This window comes from Amphibalanus amphitrite, unplaced genomic scaffold (assembly GCF_019059575.1).
Source record: "Amphibalanus amphitrite isolate SeventyFive unplaced genomic scaffold, NRLGWU_Aamphi_draft 000045F_arrow, whole genome shotgun sequence".
Taxonomy (NCBI): domain Eukaryota; kingdom Metazoa; phylum Arthropoda; class Thecostraca; order Balanomorpha; family Balanidae; genus Amphibalanus; species Amphibalanus amphitrite.
This window is the reverse complement of record NW_024881541.1, coordinates 1,076,215-1,098,785: the sequence shown is the minus strand read 5'-3', so window position 1 is coordinate 1,098,785 and position 22,571 is coordinate 1,076,215. Positions and strand designations below refer to the sequence as shown.

Genomic DNA, 22,571 nt, shown 5'->3' with positions numbered 1-22,571 from the left:
AAAACGAATCACTTTCTAGCATACACAATAGTCGATGCCATTTCACGTGATACCATCTTCTTTTTGCTGTCTTTTCATTTGCGGCCACAGAGGACGTGTTCCAGATGAGCCCCCTCTCGCTCCACACACAGCTCTGCGCGTCGCCGAGCGGACTCCACCGCAGCCCGGCAGATCTCCGGCCGCACTCGGCGCACCGCGGACGACACGGCCCTCTTGAGGTCATCTGTGGTTCTGGGGTTGCTTTTGTAGACCTGTGACTTCAGGTGACCCCAGAGAAAGAAGTCAAGTGGGGTCAGATCCGGAGAGTGCGGGGGCCAGGTCCGCACCTCTCTGCGGGAGATAACCCGCGAACCGAATCGGTTCCGCAGCCATTCTCGAGTCGCAACGGCCGTGTGCGCCGAGGCTCCGTCTTGTTGGAACCATTGTTGGTCCATCAGCTGCCTGTCTCCACCCAGCCGCCTGTTCAGCGCAGTCCAGAACTTGGCTAGGACTTGCCGGTAGCGCTGAGCGTTGACGGTGACAGACTCCCCAGCGTCGTTCTCAAACCAGAAAGGTCCGATGATGCCACTGCTGCTCATTGCACACCAGGCTGTGCACTTCACACTGTGCAGAGGGGCTTCCGCGACCAAATCGGGTGGCTCCGTCGACCAGAATCGAAAATTCTGGGAGTTCACGCGGCCATCCATATGAAAATGGGCCTCGTCGCTGAACCAGATTCGGTGAAGAAACTCATTGTCCTGCTCGCAATTTCTCAAAAACCAGCCGCTGTAAAGAAGCCGTGACTGTTTGTCGACTTTCGACAGTGCTTGGTGAACGGAGACCTTATACGGGAACAGCTGAACGTCGTTTCTGGCCAAACGGTGAGCGGTGGTTTTGCTACAGCCCAGTTCCTGGCCCAGCCGTCTGAGCGACTTTTGTGGGCTCCTCTGGAGGGCTTCTCGTGCCTTTTGGGCGTTTAGAGGCGTCCTCTTGGTTCTTTTTCGGCCACATTTACCCTTTTTTACGTTCTCCACACTACCTCTTGCCAAAAACTTCTCAACTATACTTAAAATGACGGTTCTTGATGGCACTTGGGTCCTTTTTAAGTGTCGGCGTAGCTTACGTTGTGTTGCAACGATTGACTTTGTCTCAAAATAGAAATGTACTATTTTTGTTTTTATGTCTGTACTATACGGCTGCATGGTAGAAAGTGATTGATTTTGGTATGAAATAAAATGGCATTGCACGTGCTATCATCACGTGCAATTTGATTGTTGTGATTTTGTTAGTTGACGCCACTAGAGGCAAAAATAATTCGACTGTTTATTTAGGAACTCCCGGTATCAGCATAAACACAACTTAGACTTTGTGGGCCGTAATATTAACTGGATTATTTGCCAGCTGACGTCGTATGGTGTCGCTAGCAGAGCTTGTTATATATCAATGATAGATATAAAAATTGGTCGGGATCAGTTTGGCATTGGTTTCGAAAATTTCTGAAATTTACATCACAAACATGTAGGTACATAAAACATTTCTGAGATTTACATCACTAGCATGTACAATGTACATGTCCATTTAGTGCTTCTCCAGGGCTAGTACTGAGTAAGTTGCAGTCTGCTGTTGCAAATCACAGATGAATCATCCTAAAATTATGATTGTGCGTTGGATCTTGGGGATCTTGGATCCTACAATTTTGATATTGCATGGGATCTTGGGGATCTTGGATCCTGGAAGTCTGATCTTGCGCGGGATCTTGTGGATCTTGGACCCTGAAATCTTGAATTTGCGTGGGATCCTGGGGATCTTGGATCTTGCAAAATGATTTTGTGTGGGATCTTGGAGATCTTGGATCCTGAAATTCTAAAATTGTGTGGGATCTTGCGGATCTTGGATCTTGATTTTTGGTCGAGGCACAAGTCTGCTCACAACATCGAGAAATGCCTTAAATCGGAAATATTGAATTTCAAAATTGCAGCATTTGGATTCAGAGGGGCTAATGCTTTTGAATACCCCTCTGAATATGTGACGTCGGCGCAGATCTAACGATTTTTAAATGTTTGACTAAAACGTTTGGTAGCACGCGGTGGTAGATGCTGCTTTGCGCGCAACAAGTGCCGCACTTTCAGCTGCCAAACTATTGCTTCCAAATAAAGTCGCTAGGAACAGCGGAGATCCCAAAAAGTAAACAAAAATAAAAGTCTAATATCTTGAAAACCGGTGAATATTTTTCGGTGAAATTTGGTAGATATTAGTTTTAGCTCTTTCTGAACCGAGCGACATCACTTTCATGCCAATCCATTAACTTTTTTGAAGGTGGGAGGGTCCCTTTAAAGGTAGTGTGCCAGCTTTCCTGGACCGTATGGAGTTAATGGCCCAGATAAGGAAAACCGGATTTTTAGAACTTATCCATACCTTCAAAACTCATGGAAACGTCTTAAATTCTTCAAATTTTGAGTACCCAGTGCGAAATTCGCCCCGACGGGTTGTCGGTCGTACCCCAACCGCATTTCACACCACTATGAACAATGAATGCACACACTGAAATCGCTATTACCGATAGGCTCATCCAATAAAGTTTCGATAAACCCGTTCATCATCATCTCCTGCGGTTTCGAACACGCCTGTTAGGTGGTGCGGTAGACCGCGCCCAAAGCCAGGGCCCCGGTAACGTGAGGTAGCCGAGTCGGGGCAGCGTGCGCTGACCCAAGCCGGGGCCGCGCGTCCTCCCGGTGTCATGTGATAGCCCGGGGCTGCCCGGGGATGCGGTAGACCGCGCCCAAAGCCGCGGCCCCGGCTTGGGTCAGCGCACGCTGCCCCGACTCGGCTACCTCACGTTACCGGGGCCCTGGCTTTGGGCGCGGTCTACCGCAGGTGGCTTCTGCTCATACTTTGTGGTGCGGTGGTGGTGCGTCGGGCCGCGCGCTCTGACTTCGGCCAAGAAAAATGCGTCAGCTGATCATTGTCATTTCTGCCACTTTCATGTGGTGAGATGGGGTCATAACTTAAGAGACGGCTGTTCCATGTCAATTATTTTACATAAAATAATATTTCAAACCATAAATTAATGTTCGACAGCCAAATTAAAGAAACAATACCAATACAGCCTTACAGTTTAAATTCGACATTGTGTTGTCTACGATTAGACAGCTGATAACTCATTCCCGTACGTCGTAACTCTATAATGACCTTTGCTTATTGTCACATGTGCGCCGCATTCGCGATTGTTGCCGACGCCTGTTTGCAGGTCAGCCCACTACAGTTGTTATACATATCGAAAAACCGATAAACTTTTAGGCGAAAAAAGCACTATTTTAGGCCCATTTTTGATTTTTTTTTTGCGATATTAGGTAAAAACAGAAGCTTCTTATCCTAGGAAAAATAAAATGGGAAATCTTTGGAAGGTGGCACACTACCTTTAAGCCTTGCACGAGCTTTCTTTTACCGACATCGTGTTCTTCTCGTCAAGACGCATCGAATGAACTATAATTTGAACTTGAAAGGTCAACTTGAAAATGTGACCTCAGGTCAAGGTCATAATCTGACCGGAAATTGTCATGTTGCATATCAGTGGATCCGTATCGTCGAGCTGAACACATATAAGGCGTTTTCATCACTCTAGCATGCCTCTTTCAAAAGTTAGTCGCGAAAAACTGTTAGATACCATTCGTGACCTGAGATGACCTCAGGGGCAGGGCTGCGGAGTCGGAGTCGGAGTCGGAGTCGGAGTCGGTCGGAGTCGACAGTTGTGACCGGAGTCGGAGTCAGAGTCGGAGTCGATTTTAGAAACCCGAGCCGGAATCGGAGTCGGAGTCACCGAAAATCTGTCGACTCCGCAGCCCTGCTAGGTCTGCGGAGTCGGAGTCGGGAGTTGGAGTCGGTCGGAGTCGACAATTCTGCCCGGAGTCGGAGTCGGAGTCGGAGCTGGTTTTTGAAAGCCGGAGTCGGAGTCGGAGTCGGAGTCGCCGAAAATCCATCGACTCCGCAGCCCTGCTCAGGGGTATAAACAGGGGGTCACGGGTGCGATTTTCATGTTCAGTGTTAAAGTTACTTGTAATTCAATGTTTAAGAGTGCTTGGAATGACTTTCGTCCAAAAGAGGCGGTTTTGAATTTTCTCCGCGCTTGTAATACCTAGAGGTCGCAAAATTGACCTGACCTTAGGTCACCGATATGAAAATTCCGAGAAATACATTTGTACACAGGGGCGCGGGAACTAGTTTCAGACGGGGGGGGGGGGGGGGCGCACCATAATAGAGATAAACCCAGGGTACTCCCGAATCTAGTTTTCTCACCGGTTTTAGGCCACTTATGTTTCATCCCTTGGCTTTTTCAACAAAAAAATAAAACATTTGCAAAAAAGTGCGGTATTCCGTCTTAAAGTTGCGGGGGCACCGCCCCCACGGCCCCAGAGTTGGGGGGGGGGGTAAGCTGCCCCCACTGCCCCCCCCCCCCGGTTCCCGCGCCTATGTTTGTATATACATACTGTTGCCCTTATCAATCGCTGAAAGTTTCAAAGCGATCGGTCACTCGGTGTAGCTATGACATACATTGAAACATTTTAGGAGGTGAGGTCACTTGAAGTGACCTGGTGACCTGACCTTGAATGACCTTGGTCTGAAATTTTTACATGTGTAGAATTGGTGGATGATAAGGTGTGCCGAAAACGGCGGCGCTCCGCGCCGTTTTTGAGATATCCGCGAAAAACCGCAGGGGAAGGGGGTGTTCAAACACTTTGACCATTTGCCCCAGTAGTCAAAATTCCTTAGCCGAGGCCCTGCCTCGCCGGGCTCAACATTATAAAAAAGATTAAAAATTAGCTTCGAATCTTAACATTAATTCAAATTCACGCAACATTTTTGTACGTAGTTTACACCACTGATATCAAGAACTTGATAAAATATTTGGCGTTAATTACGTCGTTTTATGAAACCCAAATGGCATCAATTGGTCCGGAATCCAGCATTTGCCGTAAATGATGCTCCGTAATTTCGATGGCGTGAATTACTCCGGTCTCCGGCTTTATGAAACCAAATTGGCATCAAATACGCCAAATCTGGCATAATTGACGGAACGCCGTAAGTAATTCCTTTTATGAAACGAGGCCCAGGTCACGAAGTTGGTCGAAAGAGGTCATTTCGCATATCATTCGATTTGGCAGGTCTTCCTGAGTCCATTGGTGGCTTTCCCGACTCGCTAGCTCAATTTGATCGGGAGTTATTGACAAAAAACTACTATGACCTTGATGACGTCACGCAAGGTCAACATTGCAAAAGTGACGCAGCTAACCTTGCAAGGAGTGAATCAAATCACGATTCTGTGTGCTTGAGATAGTTGGAGATCGTTCCCGGCGCCAAAATAGCAGTTTTCATTTTTCCCCATTGACTTACCTATGTGAGGTCACGAAAATGACCTGACCTCATATGACCTTTAGGAAAAATCCGAGATATACAAGTTGTGAGACTCATAATGGATACTAGATCCTGCAAGTTTCATTTCCCTGTGACATCTCCTCTGGCAGTGAGGGCGTTGCGAAGTTGCGACATCGAAGACCGTGCAGAGGTTCACTTATGACGTCATAGGTCAGTGACCTGACCTGACCCAAAAATGCGGTTGGTGTCAAAAGATCCGGCTTGAATCAAAGGTCAGGTATGCCAAGTTTCAGCTCTCTATCGCCAGCGTGTTCGGAGCTATCGCGAAAAAAACCTATGGGGGGGGGGGGCGGCACCCGCCCCCCCTCGGCCGGCGAGGGTTGATATGTAGGCATACTTTTCAAAATTTTCAAATGTTTTGAAAATCGGAGATAGTAGTTTGATAGCGCAATCTATTCTGAGTCCTCTCATGCAAAGAAATTGGATCTAGCTTAAAAACTGAGCTCTTGAGAGCGATTGACGTGGGTCAATGTTTTGCGTCGAAATCGGCCGAACATGACGTCACTCTGACGTCATTTCCGGCCGACCTATGGTAGCTACGAAGTTCGTATTTTGACACAAGGTATCAAATTGATGCAGCCGAAGGTACTGAAAGTTTGGCGCCGAGATACGTCAAGCGGTTTAGAAGTTGTAGAAAAACGGGAGGAGGGAGGGGGGGCTATGAATACCCTCCCCCGTGAGGCGCGGATTAACAGTCCTTTTACGTTTGCATTGATTCTACCTGCCTACTTTCCTTTTAGCTTGTGTCAGGATTTTAAGGCAAGTGTATGAAGATTTAAAAAAAAAATACCCGGCCACCCAGAGTGCCCCCTCCCCCGTGCCCAGCGGCCCACCTTTTCGGCGCCCTGTCCCATGGTGGGCTCGTCCGCCTTGTGGGCGTCCAGTCGCGCCTGCAGCAGGCGCGCCAGCTGCTCGTTGTGCGCACAGTGGTCTCGGTAGCGGACGGCCGGGTACTCGCCGAGCGTGGCGCACAGTGTGGCCAGCTGCTCGGCCAGACGCTCCAGCTGGGCGCCGCCGCCGCCCGACAGCACGGCCGGCAGGGTGCGCGGCGCGTCCAGCGAGTACAGCAGCGCCTCCAGCGGCACGAACGCCATGTTCACCTCCTTCAGGGTTCGCACGTGGCGCGACACGCCGGCGCCGGCCAGCAGCTCGAACAGGCCGTCCGGACACGGCTCCGAGAAGAGGATGTGCGCGGCGCGGTACATGGGCCGGCCGCCGGTGCTCCAGTCAGCCAGCAGGGCGCGTACCGAACGCTCAGTCGGCTGCACCAGGTAGACGGCCTCCAGGTGCGGCAGCGGCTCGCGGCGCTTCCGCAGGTCTTCCACGATGGTGACGCCCTCCTGGGCCAGGTCGTGCATCTTGCAGCACGCAGACACCATGCGCATGCACAGCTCGTCCACGATCAGCACACGCCAGTCGGGCGCGCCGCTCGGCCTTCTGGCTGCCCTCACCAGCTCCAGGATCTTCTGACCGACCACAGTTTTCAGCGCCATCGTAGTGGGCACTGCGGCGCCACGCGGCCGGCAGCGACTCGATTCCAGCCGGCTCTACCGCGTGGGCTCCGTGCACCTATCATTCACGTGTCAGAGCAACGAAGTGAACTTCTCTGAAAGACGTACAGACAATGCTGTTAACCCATGCATAACTTTGGTGGGGTGGAGGGTGGACGGCTCTACAGGGCCCTCTCGTTTTTCTCACATATTTTCTAAGCCACTAGACATATCATAACAAAACTTATAATGCCACCTTTAGCTTATCAGCTCGATACACTGTGCCCCCCCCCCCATACAAAAAGTCATAACTACCAGAGGTCAGCCGTAATGATATCAGTGATGTAGCCTTACGTCGATTTTGGATGCAAAACATGATTATACGACAAACGTTGCCAGGGGCACAATTCTTAAACCATCGCACTTGCAGGGGGGAGGGGAGATCGGATGGACTCCCCCCAGTTTTCACGAATAAATCGCGCAAAAAGCAGCCAATTGCGATGAAACTTTCGGTCCCCTGAGTTAATCGAATTCACACCTACTCTGAAAATTTCATGACCCTCACCCAAATGACCTTTGACCTATTTCTCGAGACCATGTTTGGCCGGATCGTGATTCGGCGTCTGTCAGCTTACATTGTGGGTCTATGGGTAAAGATAAGCGTGTTCGGAGGAAAGGAGTTTACCCACAATGAAAGAACAAAATAAACAGCAAAGACGGGAGTTCACATGGGAAAAAGTGGGTGAAAAACGTGAGAACTAAAGTGAGGAGCTCGTCGCGATACTTAGCCTGTCTGAACACTGCGTACGAAACCTAACCCGCGCCCCGTTGAGGCCTGGCAGGTTCCACGTCCTGTTGGGGGGGGGGGGGGCAAAGGGCCCCCCGTCGTATCTCCGGAACCAATAGCCGGATCGGAAAAAAATCAAACGGCATTCGAAAGAACTCATCGAGATGCACAAGATAGGATATCGATGACCTTGATATTTGACCTGTGACGTCACAGGGAGGTCAAACAAGGTCAAATCAGTCCAATTTGCAATGACGAGAAGTCAGTCATAACAATGAAATCTAAGCTTTCCAAATGAGTCTGGATATGATGTATATGACAGATCTGGCATGGGGATAGTCACCTGAGTAGATGGTGACCTGTGACATCGCAACAGAGGTCAGCCTCGCCCTCGACCAATCAGAAAACACTTTCGTGAATCGTAAGGTAAGGCATGTTAAATTGTGAATATTCGAGTCTTTATGAAGACATGTCATATATATGCAACCACAGAAACCTCCTTGACCATTTTTCTTAGACCTATGGCGTCACAGGAAGGTTAAATAAGGTCAAATGGTACCGGTTTACAACGAAAAACAATTTTTTACGTAAACGTGACTTAACTCACGTAAAGGATCATACTCAGTCAGCAAGAGGTTGATAAGAATCATAAATATGACTTCTGACTGATTTCAAGCACAAATACCGAAAATATTGTGACGTCATAAGAACAGTCGCTACTTTTTCAGTCATTCAAATGCCTACCTATATCTCAGACAGTTTCAGAGATATTTTGTTAATTTTTGGCATGTGTAAGGCCAGTAAGGGGTTCTTTAACATATATTCCGGTTTTTGAAAATTTCCCCAAATTTCAAAAATTTCTCAAGAAATCTAAATTTTGAGTTAGAAAATCCCTAGATTTAAGGATCTTTATATTTTGGAAATTTCGCGATAGCCGTTTTGTTCGCCATGCTTTTTTATACCTAGATCGTAAAACCTAAGCTACACTAGCATGAATTCCAACGTTTTTCGGTTTCAGCGGGATTTCGGTTCGCGTCGTACAGTTCGCCTCATAGCGAATGCATTGCGCAAGCTACACTGCCAGTCTGGCGTCCTGTGAAACGAAAACCCGTAAAAACCGACGAGTCGGAACCGAAAAAAGTCAAAGCTGTGAATTTTTTTCGGTTTCTACGTGATTTCGTTTTAGTGATGAATGATTGTGTAACGAGGTTACATTTTTTCAATATTCCCGACATCAACGTTGCGTTTGCAACTTTAACACGGTTTCAGCGCCGAGAGACACGCCGGCCCGGCAGAACACCTTCACCAGCCGGGGACGGTGGGCAGCGGCAGCGCGTGCCCGGACGGCGGCTGGGTCGGTGACGAAAACAGACACATTAGCCAGGACGGTGGAGGATCGACCGCGAGAAAAGCAGCAGTTTCATGGCTCCAGCATTCCATTCTGCCGTTCCCACACTGAAGCTGAAAGACAGGTGGAGAGAAGGACCGCCACGGCCAGGATAATGAGCGGCTAAACGACGCGACCGACTCTGCGAACGTGCTCTGGACCAGATACGAACAAAAGCCAAATCCCATAACCCGATCCAGTCTACATCTGGAGCAGCTGACCGAGCTAAATTACTCAAAAACAGAGGAGCAGGGACCGATCGGCATTCAAATAAAACAAGCCCAGATTTTGGCCACCAGCCACCTGCATCCCTGAGGCTATGAAGACGCCAGCGGCAGGTCCAGTCGGGTCGACGACACGGTGAAAGTGAAAGGGCCAATCGTCACAGCCGAAGGGGGCGCAAAAATCCATCGACTAACACCACTTTGAACTGAAGGCGGAGCCAAGCAGAACGCTGTCGATGTGGAGCAAGAGGATTGGCGGAGAGGAGCATCGCAACTTTCACTGAAAAAATGACGTCATCACAAAGCAAAACTCAACGGGACCGACTCAGAAGAGACACTGGGAACTGACAGAGAGATTCGGATCGTGACGGAGACTCGGAGAGAGACGGGTTGGAGACTTGTAGAGTGGATAGGGAGCTCGGCTACTGAGACTTCAGCGTCAGCTCAACAGCGTCTCGGCTGCTGGACAACGCGGCCCGGCGGCGGCCTGGCCGCCGGGCCGGTCACTGAAGATGGACTGGGACGTCGACAGAGGCTCAAGTAAGGTCAGGGTGGAAACAGGCGCGCACTGATCCATCAATCCTTCCAACCCCCCCCCTTTTCTTTTGCTAAATGAGCCACATATTCGTGTAAACCAACATCATATTCATATGCCATTTGTTCTTCAGTAATTTCGGATCATTCAGTAGGTTACTTTATCGTAGGCGCAGTAGGTGCCCATAACTCGCCATGGGCTAGACGAACGCGGTCCGCGGCGCGTGCCACTCTGACCCTGTTTGCGCGCGCGGCGCCCTTGGGGTCATTAAGGGGATTAGGTCGAGGAAGGGGTAGGTGTTAGCGGTTAGGTTATTACCGGTCCGCGTGCTGCCACGGGCTCATACGGTCAATTCTGATGATTAGACGTTGTTCATCGAAACTCAATGGTTTAGAAATCAAGGTCGATTCGCCAATTTACAATTGAATAATGTCAATGTACCGGGGCCATTTAAATCGTTCGGAAATTCCGCTTACCTATGCACTTTGACGAGAAACGGGAAATAAACTCGACATGTAAATACCGTAATACGACTGTGAGAAATGGAGAAGGATTACACTGAGCGAGAGAAGAAAGGCATTACAGGGATGTTGAACGCCGAATTTGAGTAAGATCGTTGGGACATCAGTTCATCGCTGTAGCATGCATTTCTCGTACGCAGGGGTAAATTACACATGTGAGGCACAATGCAGACACTGGCTTAATCATTACAAAAAGGAAACTGCATATTTGATTAATCTTTCAGCATTGCTTAATGGTTATCGTTTTAAGTCCAATTAGTGTTTCAGTCGATTGTTTGTTTTTTTCATATTTAGTCTCCATGTAGCGACATCACGCCGCATAACGATTTATTCGAAACCACGGGCTATGACGTAATAATCTAGTGAGAACCAGAGACATATGTAAGAGCTTGAGCAGGATTTTACTATCCGACATGATGCATGCTAGAGGAGGCCATGATAACACGTGTCGCGTCCTTGCACGCGCAACGCCGGTCGATGTGGTTTTACGCACCATCCGATCTGGGTACAAGTGACGATGAATGGGACATGGGTAATGCTATATACATTTACTTGAGATTCTCATACGGTAGGATTTAACAATGACAGTGACAAGTAACGGCAGCTCATAGGGCAGTTTGATGTTGATGATCATTTAACCAAGTCAAGAAGAGAGATTACAGTCGCTATATTCATTGTGGCAGGAGACGGTAAAAAGAACACGTATTGGCAGGCAATATTTTGGTTACTTGGTAGACCTGCATCAGCCAGGTACTGAGGAAGTTTTTATTTTACATGTTTCAGCCCGAGGGATAGGAAACGCCAAACATAAGTAGGAGCACGCAGTAAAGCGCGAACATACGCTGGTGACCGTTAGACGGCACTGTAAGGCGCGATATACGCTGGTGATCGAAAGACACTGTAAGACGCGATCATACGCTGGTATAATCGGGGAGATATACCGTAAGACGCGAGCATAGGTCCCTCACTGGTAGCTTAGGCCTCGAGAGGTTCGGGAATAACTCCAGTAGAGTTCGGGTAAAATTTAAGTATAGGAAGGTCCTGTGTCAAGCTCGGACGTATCCATCACTGGCAGGGTGGATGCCATCGGCAGAGCGGCAGAGAACGTTACATGCAATACAATGGTAACCCAGTGACCGCAGTTAGTCGATGAACGGATCCACATCGCGGTGAGTCGGGTAATTTGGGGGACATTGTGCATTTGTTTATTTAGGTAGGCTGCGACGGCAGTTTAATACGAGGTGCCTCGGAGGTTTACGCCGTAAGACGCTAGTCCCGGTTCCAGGACGGTATGCGCCGTAAGTCGCGAATACGCAATAAAGCGGTGCCAGCCGTAATAAGGCGCGAACATACGCTGTAAGTCGTCACAACGTCATCGCAGGGCAAGGACGCGGTAAGTCGCGAAACATACGCAGGTGATCGGGGACAGACACCGTAAGTCGCGAATTATACGCTGGTAATCAGGAGATGATACTGTAAGACGCGAAGAACCGCCGTAAGTCGTCGTAAGATGCAGTAAGACCCGAACAACCGCCGTAAGTCGTCGTAAGATGCAGTAAGACGCGAATAACCGCCGTAAGTCGTCGTAAGATGCCGTAAGACGCGATTTTATACGTGGTAAGTCGTGACTCGGATATGGCGATTGATTCTGTATAGGAAAAGTCGTGCATGTTGTAGTTTTCTTGTTGAAGTTTGATGACGGTATTGGTGAGTTTAACAGATAGTAAGGGTTCAGATTGGTCACAATTAACCTTCGTTTTGCAATCAGCAATTTTTGAGGCCCAGCGGGAAATACTACGCACCACTGCGGGATATAGGAAAACGGGGAGGGACTAGGGATGACAACCTAGTTAGTTGAAGGATGACTGCAAGCGATGAGTGAGTGAGAAGAACCAATGAATATATGTTTATGATAGATACCGTGGGAGCTGTCACTCAGCGTAGCATTACTCAGCATTGAAATTAATCAATGATTCAACTAAGAAACCTATTGATCGCTCAGATATGTTGATTTTAAATGAAGTGACAATTGCAATTTGAGAACATTCAATTCGTGATACTAGCGACCGTTTTTTTTTTGTCATTTAATTGAAGTGACAAATTCAATTGGAGCACATTCAATTTGCTCGATATTAACCACAAAACCATCTATTGCAATTTGAGAACATTCAATTTGCTTGATACTAGCGACCGTTGTTTTTTTTTGTCATTTAATGCAATTATTTAACGCGCTAAAGTAATTTATTTGTTTTCGTTTATAAAGTTGTGGCTCATTTAGTGACCTGAAACCTGATCAAAGATCCCAATTATCCGTTAACGATTGCATTGCCCGATAACCTGACCGGTCACAAGTAAAGTTATTCCATCCATTCCCAGAAAGGTGCAGTGACCTATATGTACACCGTTGACTGACCCGCCTCCTAAAGATGAACGGAAGAGGGAGTATACCTAAACATCTCTTGCAACAACAGAAAACGGCCACCGTTCGCTCGCGCCCGTTGAAAACCCTCCCTACAATTGGAAGTGATTGTTGTCAATGATATTGTGACGATGGAACAATTTAAAATGAAAATATTGAAAATGGTGTAATTCATGAATAAAAAAGACAAGACGTGTTTCAAAACTCATCATTCTACTTCAAATTGATAATTCATATTTCATAGACCACTATATATCTGGACTGTGCACAGAAATTAGGGACCTGCCATTAGGGTCCCAACTTTCAAACGTCATCACTGCCAAATCATTCGCCATACGATTATGTGCTTAGGGAAGCAACACCTCTAGTCAATTTGTAGTCTTTTTTCTATATCTTACTTTGGGCAAAAACTTGTAATAGTAGCGCAAATATTGAAAAATAAAGGGTGTGTTTTGCCCATTCCTTTAGTGATTTAACATGGTGTGGATGATGGTTCCCAGCTCATTTTCACGAGAATTAGCAAATTTTCACAGAAATGTAGCGAATATTTTTGCAAGATTTGTTTACTTTTGGGATATCTGCTGTTACTAGCGACTTTATTTGAAAGTGCGGCACTTGTTGCGCGCAAAGCAGCATATACCACCGCGTGCTACCAAACGTTTTAGTAAGAGATCTAGAATCGTTAGATCTGTGCTAGCGTCACACATTCAGAGGGGGCATTCTAATGCATTAGCCTCTCTGAATCCAAGTGCTGCAACTTTAAAATAAGATATTTTCTATTTGAGGCATTTTTCAATCTTGTGAGTGCTTAAACCGGTAAGTGCAAGCCAGAAATCCCATTTTGGCTATCTCAACTCAAAACTAATGTTAAGGTGGGATGGTCATTGGTCACTTTAACCCTCGTACGTATAGGGGCAGCGAGTGGTTTTTCGTGAATAACTCACGTAAAAGGCGTCGGATCACGACAAAATTGTACCCTCGAGCCGATCATTTCTTTTTTCCACCTGCCCAGAAAATATCATGACATGGACCCAAATGACCGTTGGCTTATGAGCTTTTCTGGTGATCATGTAGAGCCATAAAATCCCACTTCAAGAAGTTATAGCGGGTCCCATTTTTTTTCGACCCTTGCCATTGCCCTCTTCAATTAGATGAAATAGCAAGGGCCTTAAAACTGGGTAGCAGTGCCTTCCTATCGTCACGGGCAACACGCTCCGTTTTTCCCGCAAAGCTCCAGGCTCCAGCTCAGAGGCCGAGAGGCTAGGGGTCCAGTCGGCCCCTCCGCCTTGGCCCTTACGTTAGCGGCCGGTCCAGTCGGCCCCTCCGCCTTGGCCCTTACGTTAGCGGCCGTGGGAACGCCAGTAGACAGGTTAGCGGCCGAGGAAACGCCAGTACACAGGCGATGGTTAACCCGCGCCCTGGTGGGGTCTGTTTATAACGCGACCTGGTGGGGGGGGGGGGGCTATTTTTTGCCCCCCCCCCTCGTATCTCCGAAACTACTAGACGGATCCGCAAAATTCAAACGGCGTTCGAAAGGCCTGTCAAATTTGTCGGGGGAAACCAAATTTCATTGACCTCGGGGTCACCGATGACGTCACAGGTCAGGTCAAAGATGAAATGTTTCACCGTTCACGGGTCATCTAGGGTATGCGCTATAACACCGAAGAAAACGCATTTTGTCGAGAATCAGCGATAGGGCGTCAGTTGCCTACTGTTAACGCCAGACCCCTTGAGACCCTAATTTTTCGCGATTATTTTTCAATGCGTGGAATAATTTCAACCATATTTAGGAAATAGCTGTTTCAAGACCTGCCGAAACTTTTTCTTCAAATACGTTTTGTTGTCACTTAAATATTTGTGGCACTTGTCATTGACTCGTAATGTTAACTGTTTTTCCATCCTGGATAGAGGCTTTCATACGTCATATGACATTAGGCTCCGCCCACGACTGCGGCATTGACCCGTGCCCATCAGCGACCTCTGTACAAACGACACCCCTGCCATCTGTAAAGGACTATGAATTTCGCTGACGCTTCACGTGCTATGTATCAATTGCAGCAGACGGTCAAGTAAATGTTAGGTTCTTGTTGACTCTCGTATATAGGACCAAGAGGGCCATCACTCCTCAACCTACTACTCACACATGCTTCGAACAAACGTTAAAGATTCCTAACAAATACGATGTTCGATGTAGGATATAGGTATGTTTGAAATACGAGCGAGCCTTATGATGTGAAGCGAAGGCAATTAATTAATTATTGCGTTGTTCGATGGTTGCATAGCGATGTACAGATCAGCAACTACTTGATGACATCCGACACCCCATTATCACATTATCTACAACGCCATAGGCTTTAAATACAGGTGAATATTTCCTAACCTTATGTCAGGTATATGCCATATGCCCGTTATTTGCAGCTTATGAAAAATAAAACAAATATCAGCCGTCAGCGAACCTATCAGCATTGTACAAGCAATGCGCATTGAGCATTTATGGCTCCTCAGTCATCATGTCGCTCTTTGGGCACTGTCAGACAAGACGTTACGCACAACTCCGCCGGTTTTCGGCACCGCTCGACCGTCCCCGCTCCCCGCCACAGCGCGAGTGACCGCGCGCCGGCCCGAAACCGCCGCAGGCCAAGACCACAGAGGCGGGGCTTAGCTGTGACGTCATAACGTATCATAGACTGACTGGTGATAGCCTCTACACACCGGGTGAAAATCTTGCTCGAAATTTAACATTACGAGTCAATGAGAAGTGCCTGAAATATTGAAATGGCGACAAAATATCTAAATTGTAAAAGTTTCGGCAGGTCTTGAAACGGCCATGTCCTGAGTTTGGTTGAAATTCTTCCACGCATTAAAAAATAATCGCGAAAAAAATAGGGTCTCAATGGGTCTGGCGTTAACAGTAGTACATATGTTGCTATAAGAGGTCACTGACATTACCAGGTCAGGTCACAGGTCAGGTCACCAAGGGTCACAGGTCAGGTCACATGAACCTAACTTTAGGTACTAAGGTTGTGCGATGCATGTTTTATGGCCAATTTTTCATTTCCAACTCAATGGTGTTGGTTATAAGACTATCAGGTACGGCTTAGGTCACTTTCTGGTGAAGGTCAGGTCAAGGTCAGGTCAAAAAAGGTCAAATTTTAAAGTTGATAGTTTTGCATAAAATGGGTATTGATTCGATGCAGCTCGTCACGGGGAGTCTAATGGTGGTCTTTGTTTTGCGCTACGGGGTCTAGAATTGCTAAAAATTGAGTTTGAAAATTTGACGTCATCAATTTTGAACAGTTTTTCGCTATAACTTCGCCAAAAAAAGAGGTATCAATCTCAAATTTGGTATGTGGATAGAAGGCGGCAAGGACTATCACATATGTTCCGATTTTGCGAAATTCAAAAAACTTTTTGGATTTTTCGGCTATTTTATTCAAAAAATCTATTTTTTTATTTTTGGGGGTCAAAATCCAAAAATTTCAAAAATCCGAGATGGCAGTTTTGTAGCCCTGTCACTTCTACAGCTTTTATGTCTTAATTGTTTTTCAGTATTTGCAAAGCTATAGGCCTGACGACAGCTCTTCCCGCGAAACCCTTTTTTGGGTCGAAAACGGCAGAACATGACGTCAATCTGACGTCATTTCCGGCCAACCTATCATAGCCTTTGGAAAAATTTTTGGTCACAATGTGTAAAATTGATGTCCGGGAGGGTACTGAAAGTTTGGTGACGATCGGCGCAGCGGTTCTGGAGATATATCGAAAAGTCTGGAGGGGGGGGGGGGCAAAAAATAGCCCCCCCCCACCAGGGCGCGGGTTAAAACATGATTGCAGTTGCCTTTGCACGACTGTAGCGGAATGGTGTGAAGCTATATAAAAATTGGTAGGCGCCATGTAACCAATTCATGCTGTGTGCGTTTGGCCTGGGCGAATCTTTGGGGTGCAACCGTCGCGATGTTTGTCCCATCAAGAAAGCCCTTAGTTCAAAAGATACCTAGTCTTTCTCAGAGGCCCTCATTACCCCCGCCGAAACGGCTCCATTACCCCAAAGTGGGCATGCCCCACCATTTGCCGACCCCTGGCCTATATGAAGGGTCAATACTAGCAACTCTAAGCACGCCTGTGATGGCTCAAAGCCAGTGCCTCTGTGGGTCTTCAAAACGACGCTTGTGCCTTGTGAGTGCACTCGTTGGCGACTGTAAAGGCACCACACCGGCGCCTCTGAGGGTCCCACCCCACGCAGTGGCGTAGCCAGAAATCAGCAGAGGGGGGGGGGGGGGCAGTCGACACATCGGGCACAGGTTTCGAAAATTTTCGAAACCTGTGCCCGATGTGTCGACTTCGAACGATTTATACCGATTGTTTTTGATACTATGTGTTTTTAATTTAATCACTAGTGTCCACTGACGAAGGCACCCTGTGGCCGAAACGTCTGGTTGGAATTTGACTTGTGTTGCCATCGATCGTGAATAAAACTCAAAATCGGGACCTGTTAGAAAGTCGTAAAGTGTGGCTGCTATGAGGTTTTTCGGGGTGCTTATCACGAATATCGTGTTAGTTTTGATCACAGATGATCAAAAGCCTTTAATCATTTAGACCAGGTTGGGTCAGGTCAGGTCAGGTCAACCAGTAGGGGTCGTGACGGGTATTTGTAGTACGTGTCTACCGCCTCTGACAGCTTCGTAACATGCTACGATGGCACCAAAACTACTTCGTAAATGTTCAAATGGTTTCTAAATTCGATTTCAGCTCCAAAAACTAGCCTAAAAACAGGTAAAACTCGAAAAAGTGAACCGAGGTCACCAAAGGTCAATGACCTGACCTGACCTTCAGGTGACCTTGACATCCACCCTATTGCATGGGAGCAACACCATATCACATGTTTGAACGTTTGAAAAAACCGAAAAGCTTGCAAACGCGCGGCTAATGCGAGCCAACATACGCCGAATCGTGATTCCGGCCAGGTCACAGGTCAAAGGTCACTTGGGTCAGGGTCACGAAATTTTCAGAGTAGGTGTAAAATTGATCAACTCGAGGGTACTTAAAGTTTCGTCGCGATCGGCCGCTTTTTGCGCGAGTTATTCGCGAAAAACTATGGGGGGGGGGGGGGTCCATCCGACCCTCCCCTTACACATGCGGGGGTTTAGTTTTTACTCGGCCGATCCGTCCCCCTGTCGAAAACCCGTGGCGCCGCCCCTGAATTAATAGGTACAGACATCCCAAGTATGGAAAGTTTTGCTGCTGACTGCTGAGCCCCCCCCCCCCCTGACAATATCATAAAGTTACACCCCTGGGCCCACACCAGCATTTGTGAGGGCCTTACAATAGTGCCGCTAAAGCTCTCTAGCCGGCGACTTCCCGGGGCCCATACACCGGTGATTCTGAGGGACGAAGGTCCTTCTGAAGGTAACACACAAGCACTTGCTGAGCTTTAGTCCAATACCGGTTTCGACACAGCCCGGGCCGCTCATACTGCTGGGTTCGCTTGCTCGTAAAATACCGTGCATTTTAATGCAATTCGTTGTTGAACAAATGAAACTCCTGGCCAGCTTCGCTCACTCGTAAAATACTATGCGTTGAATTTTTGATCAATCATTAGGCAAACATTATATCTATACTTACCAATTTTACACATTTTTCAAGTTCGGGTGGTGGAGTCAGGGTCAGCACAACAAGCTGTGCTTAGTGCGAGTTCTGATTCCTCAAATCCGCCCATTCAACCATTCGGATTAAGCTTATTAAAAACAAAACAAGTTCCAAGGCGGTTAGAGAGACCTACCGCAAAGGGACCCGTTTTCAAGGTTAGCGTCGTATTCGTATTCGGATTCAAATTCGAGTAATGATTTCGCTCAAAATTGGCATACAGATAGCCCATGGCACGATGAATTCGAAAATGGTGACCTTTTTTCCTAGGTCAAACCGTTTGACCTTGAGAGGTCAAAACACTGCGTATCCTGTAGAATCTGTGTTCGTCTCATCGAGAAGCAGTAGCACATTCAAAAAAATCCGCGGTCAAGGTCATGGGTCAATGTCAAGGTAACTTTTAAAGTCGCCGTACCCTATAAAATCTTCATTTTTAGAGATATTGGAAAATTTCGGCCACCACTGTGTTTGTCTCATCGAGAAGCAGTAGCAGATTCAAAAAAATCCGAGGTCAAGGTCATAGGTCAAGGTCACTTTAAAAGTCGCCGTACCCTATGAATTCTTCATTTTTAGAGACATTGGAAAATTTCGGCCACCAGTGTGTTCGTCTTATCGAGAAGCAGTAGCACATTAAAAAAACCCGAGGGCAAGGTCATAGGTCAAGGTCAAGGTCACTTTAAATGACGCCGTACCCTATAAAATATTCATTTTTAGAGATATTAGAAAATTTCGGCCACCACTGTGTTTGTCTCATCAAGAAGCAGTAGCACATTAAACAAAATGAGGTCAAGGTCATAAGTCAAAGTCAAGGTCACTTTAAAAGCCGCCGTACCCTATAAAATCTTCATTTTTTGAGATATTGGAAAATTTCGGCCAACACTGTGTTCGTCTCTTCAAGAAGCAATAGCACATTTAAAAAAATCCGAGGTCAAGGTAATAGGTCAAGGTCAAGGTCACTTTAAACGAAAATATTCGGATTCAAATTCGCCCACCAGTGTGTTCGTCTTATCGAGAAGCACTAGCACATACAAAAAAATCCGAGGTCAAGGTCATAGGTCAAGGTCACTTTAAGAGTCGTCTTACCCTATAAAATCTTCATTTTAAGAGATATTGGAAAATTTCGGCGACCACTGTGTTCGTCTCATCGAGAAGCAGTAGCATATTCAAAAACAAAATCGGGGGTCAATGTCATAGGTCAAGGTCAACGTCACTTTAAAAGTCGCCGTACACTATAAAATCTCCATTTTTAGATTTTGGAAAATTTCGGCCACCACTGTGTGCGTCTCATCGAGAAGCAGTAGGTAGCACATTAAAAAAATCGAGGTCAAGGTCATAGGTCAAGGTCACTTTAAAAGTCGCCGTACCCTATAAAATCTTCATTTTTAGAGATATTGGAAAATTTCGGCCACCAGTGTGTTCGTCTCATCGAGAAGCAGTAGCACATTAAAAAAAAATCCGAGGTCAAGGTCATAGGTCAAGGTCAAGGTTACCTTAAAAGTCGCCGTACACTAAACATCTTCATTTTTAGAGATATTGGAAAATTTCGGCCACCACTTTGTTCGTCTCATCGAGAAGCAGTAGCACATTCAATAAAATGCGAGGTCAAGGTCATAGGTCAAGGTCAAGGTCACTTTAAAAGTCGCCGTACCTTATTAAATCTTCATTTTTAGAGATATTAGAACATTTCGGCCACTACTGTGTTCGTCTCATCGAGAAGTAGTAGAATATTTTTTTAAAAATCCGAGGTCAAGGTCATAGGTCCAGGTCAAGGTCACTTTAAACGAAAATATTCGGATTCAAATTCGAGCATTGATTTCGCTCAAATTGGCATACAAATAGCCTATGGCACGCTGAGTTCGAAAATGGTGACTTTTTTCCAAGGTCAAACCGTTTGACCTTGAGAGGTCAGAACACTGCATACCCTGTAGAATCTTTGTTTATGGTCCGATTTGAAAAATCGCCCACCAGTGTGCTCGTCTCATCAAAAAGCAGTAGCACATTTAATAAAATCCGAGGTCAAGGTCATAGGTCAAGGTCAAGTTCATTTTAAAAGTCGACGAACCCTCTACAATCTTCATTTTAAGTGATGTTGGAAAATTTCGGCCACCACTGTGTTCTTCACATCAAGAAGCAGTAGCACACATAAAAAAATCCGAGGTCATGGTCATAGGTCAAGGTCAAGGTAACTTTAAAAGTCGCCGTACCCTATAACATCTTCATTTTTAGAGATATTAGAAAATTTCGGCCACCACTGTGTTCGTCTCATCGAGAAGCAGTAGCATATTCAAAAAATCCGAGAACAAGGTCTTAGGTCAAAGTCAAGGTCACTTTAAAAGTACTTTAAAAGTAAAAGAAATTTTCCAATATGTCTAAAAATGCAGATTTGATAGGGTACGGCGACTTTTAAAGTGACCTTGACCTTGACATATGACCTTGACCTCTGATTTTTTTTTAATGTGCTACTGCTTCTCGATGAGAAGAACAGTGGTGGCCGAAATTTTCCAATATCAGATTGTATATGGTACGGCGACTTTTAAAGTGACCTTGACCTTGACCTTGACCTATGACCTTGACCTCGGATTTTTTTAAAATGTGCTACTGCTTCTCGATGAGACGAACGCAGTGGAGCCCGAAATTTTCCAATATCTCCCACGGCCGATAGCAGCACGCTGCCAGCGCATTTCGCGAGCTGATGTCACAGTTTGTAGTTGTGTTGGATATACGAGTTTGTTGATGTCTCCTTGGAAACCAAATTTGACACGTCTGCAGCCGGCGCACTGCTAGCGGCCGTAAAACACCGCCCTGGAGTCAACATCCGAGCCCCCGGGCCTGATTTTAAATCCCTTGGCTTTTTGTCAAAGCGCAGGGGATCATCAATCTTCCAGAACTCTGTCAAATGTTAACGATTCACAGCAATGCCATTTAAATAATTCCCTCTAAAAAAGAAACGTTAAAAACTCCATCTGATGTATGTGCGTTAAAACCCTCGCCCCGTTGGGGGGGGGGGCCAATTTGGCCCCCCTGTGTTTTTTCCTGAATAACAAGAAAACGGCGGCGCGCAGCGCCGCTAAATTTTCAGTACCTTCCCGGGCATCAATTCGACACCTTCACACCAAATTTCAAGTCTTAGGTCACCTTAGGTCAGAGGTTATTGAGGTCAAACTGAGCTCAAGTTCGAGCAAACATGAGCAAAAAACATGCAATCTTGAAACGCTCACCAAATCTACAGTTACCAAGCAATTTCAAAGTTCTTTATATGGTCGAGTAGACAAAAAGAGGCGCTACAAAACTGCTATCTCGGATTTTCAAAATTTTGGGTTTTTGACCCCGAAAAATTCAAAAAAAAGATTTTTTTAAAAGAAAAACTCAAAAAATAAAAAAAATCCGAATTTCGAAAAAACGGAATATATGTGATAGTCCCTGCGCTTTTTCTATATACATACCAAATTTCAGATCGATATCTCGTTTTTTGGTCAAGTTATAGCGAAAAAACTGTTCAAAATGATGACGTCAAATTTTTGAACTCAATTTTTAGCGATTCTAGACCACGTCGGGCAAAACAAAGACCACCATTGAACTCCCCGTGATGAGCTGCATCGAATTGATACCCATTTTATGCAAAAATACTAACTTTGAAATTTGACCTAATTTGACCTGACCTTGACCAAAACGTGACCTAAGCTGGCCCCAAAGGCTGCCTGGCCCACATAATCGCATTTGTCATGTATAATGGACCATAAAACATGTATCACACGACACTTTCATATTGTGACCCCCCAGCGACCTGACCTCTGTGACCTGACCTGGTATCAGTGACCTCAAATAGCAAAATATGTGTTTGAAGAACATTTCCCCATCGATGATTTTCAATGAAATGCATTTTACTCGATTTTACAACGCATTTCTTGAAATGCCTGTAAACGGTGAAAATTCGACCTTTGACCTGACCTGTGACATCATCGGTTTGACCTAGGTCAATAAAATTGGGTCACAGGGTAGTTCCCTGATAGGGCTATCCAACACAGTTTGCCGCTTGTCGCTAGGTTGCGTGGTTCTCGAGATCTTAGGGGGGGGGGCCAAATTGCCCCCCCCCCCCAACAAACTTGCTCGGCAGAGCCCAACGGGGCGCGGGCTAATGCAGCATGGCGTCTGTGCGTCA

General features: G+C 46.5%; 1 protein-coding gene across 2 annotated transcripts in view; it reads right to left on the bottom strand.

The window, feature by feature from the left end:
- The window catches only part of LOC122377483 (protein ROP-like), a 93,494-nt gene that overhangs the window by 45,267 nt on the left and 25,656 nt on the right, over positions 1-22,571 (bottom strand). For both annotated transcript variants that reach the window (XR_006255877.1, XM_043357540.1), the window contains exon 2: positions 6,243-7,015. Coding sequence is in view for 1 of the 2 variants with exons in the window: in XM_043357540.1 (XP_043213475.1) it covers positions 6,243-6,902 (660 nt within the window). In the remaining variant the exon portion in view is untranslated. The remainder of the gene's footprint in view (positions 1-6,242; positions 7,016-22,571) is intronic.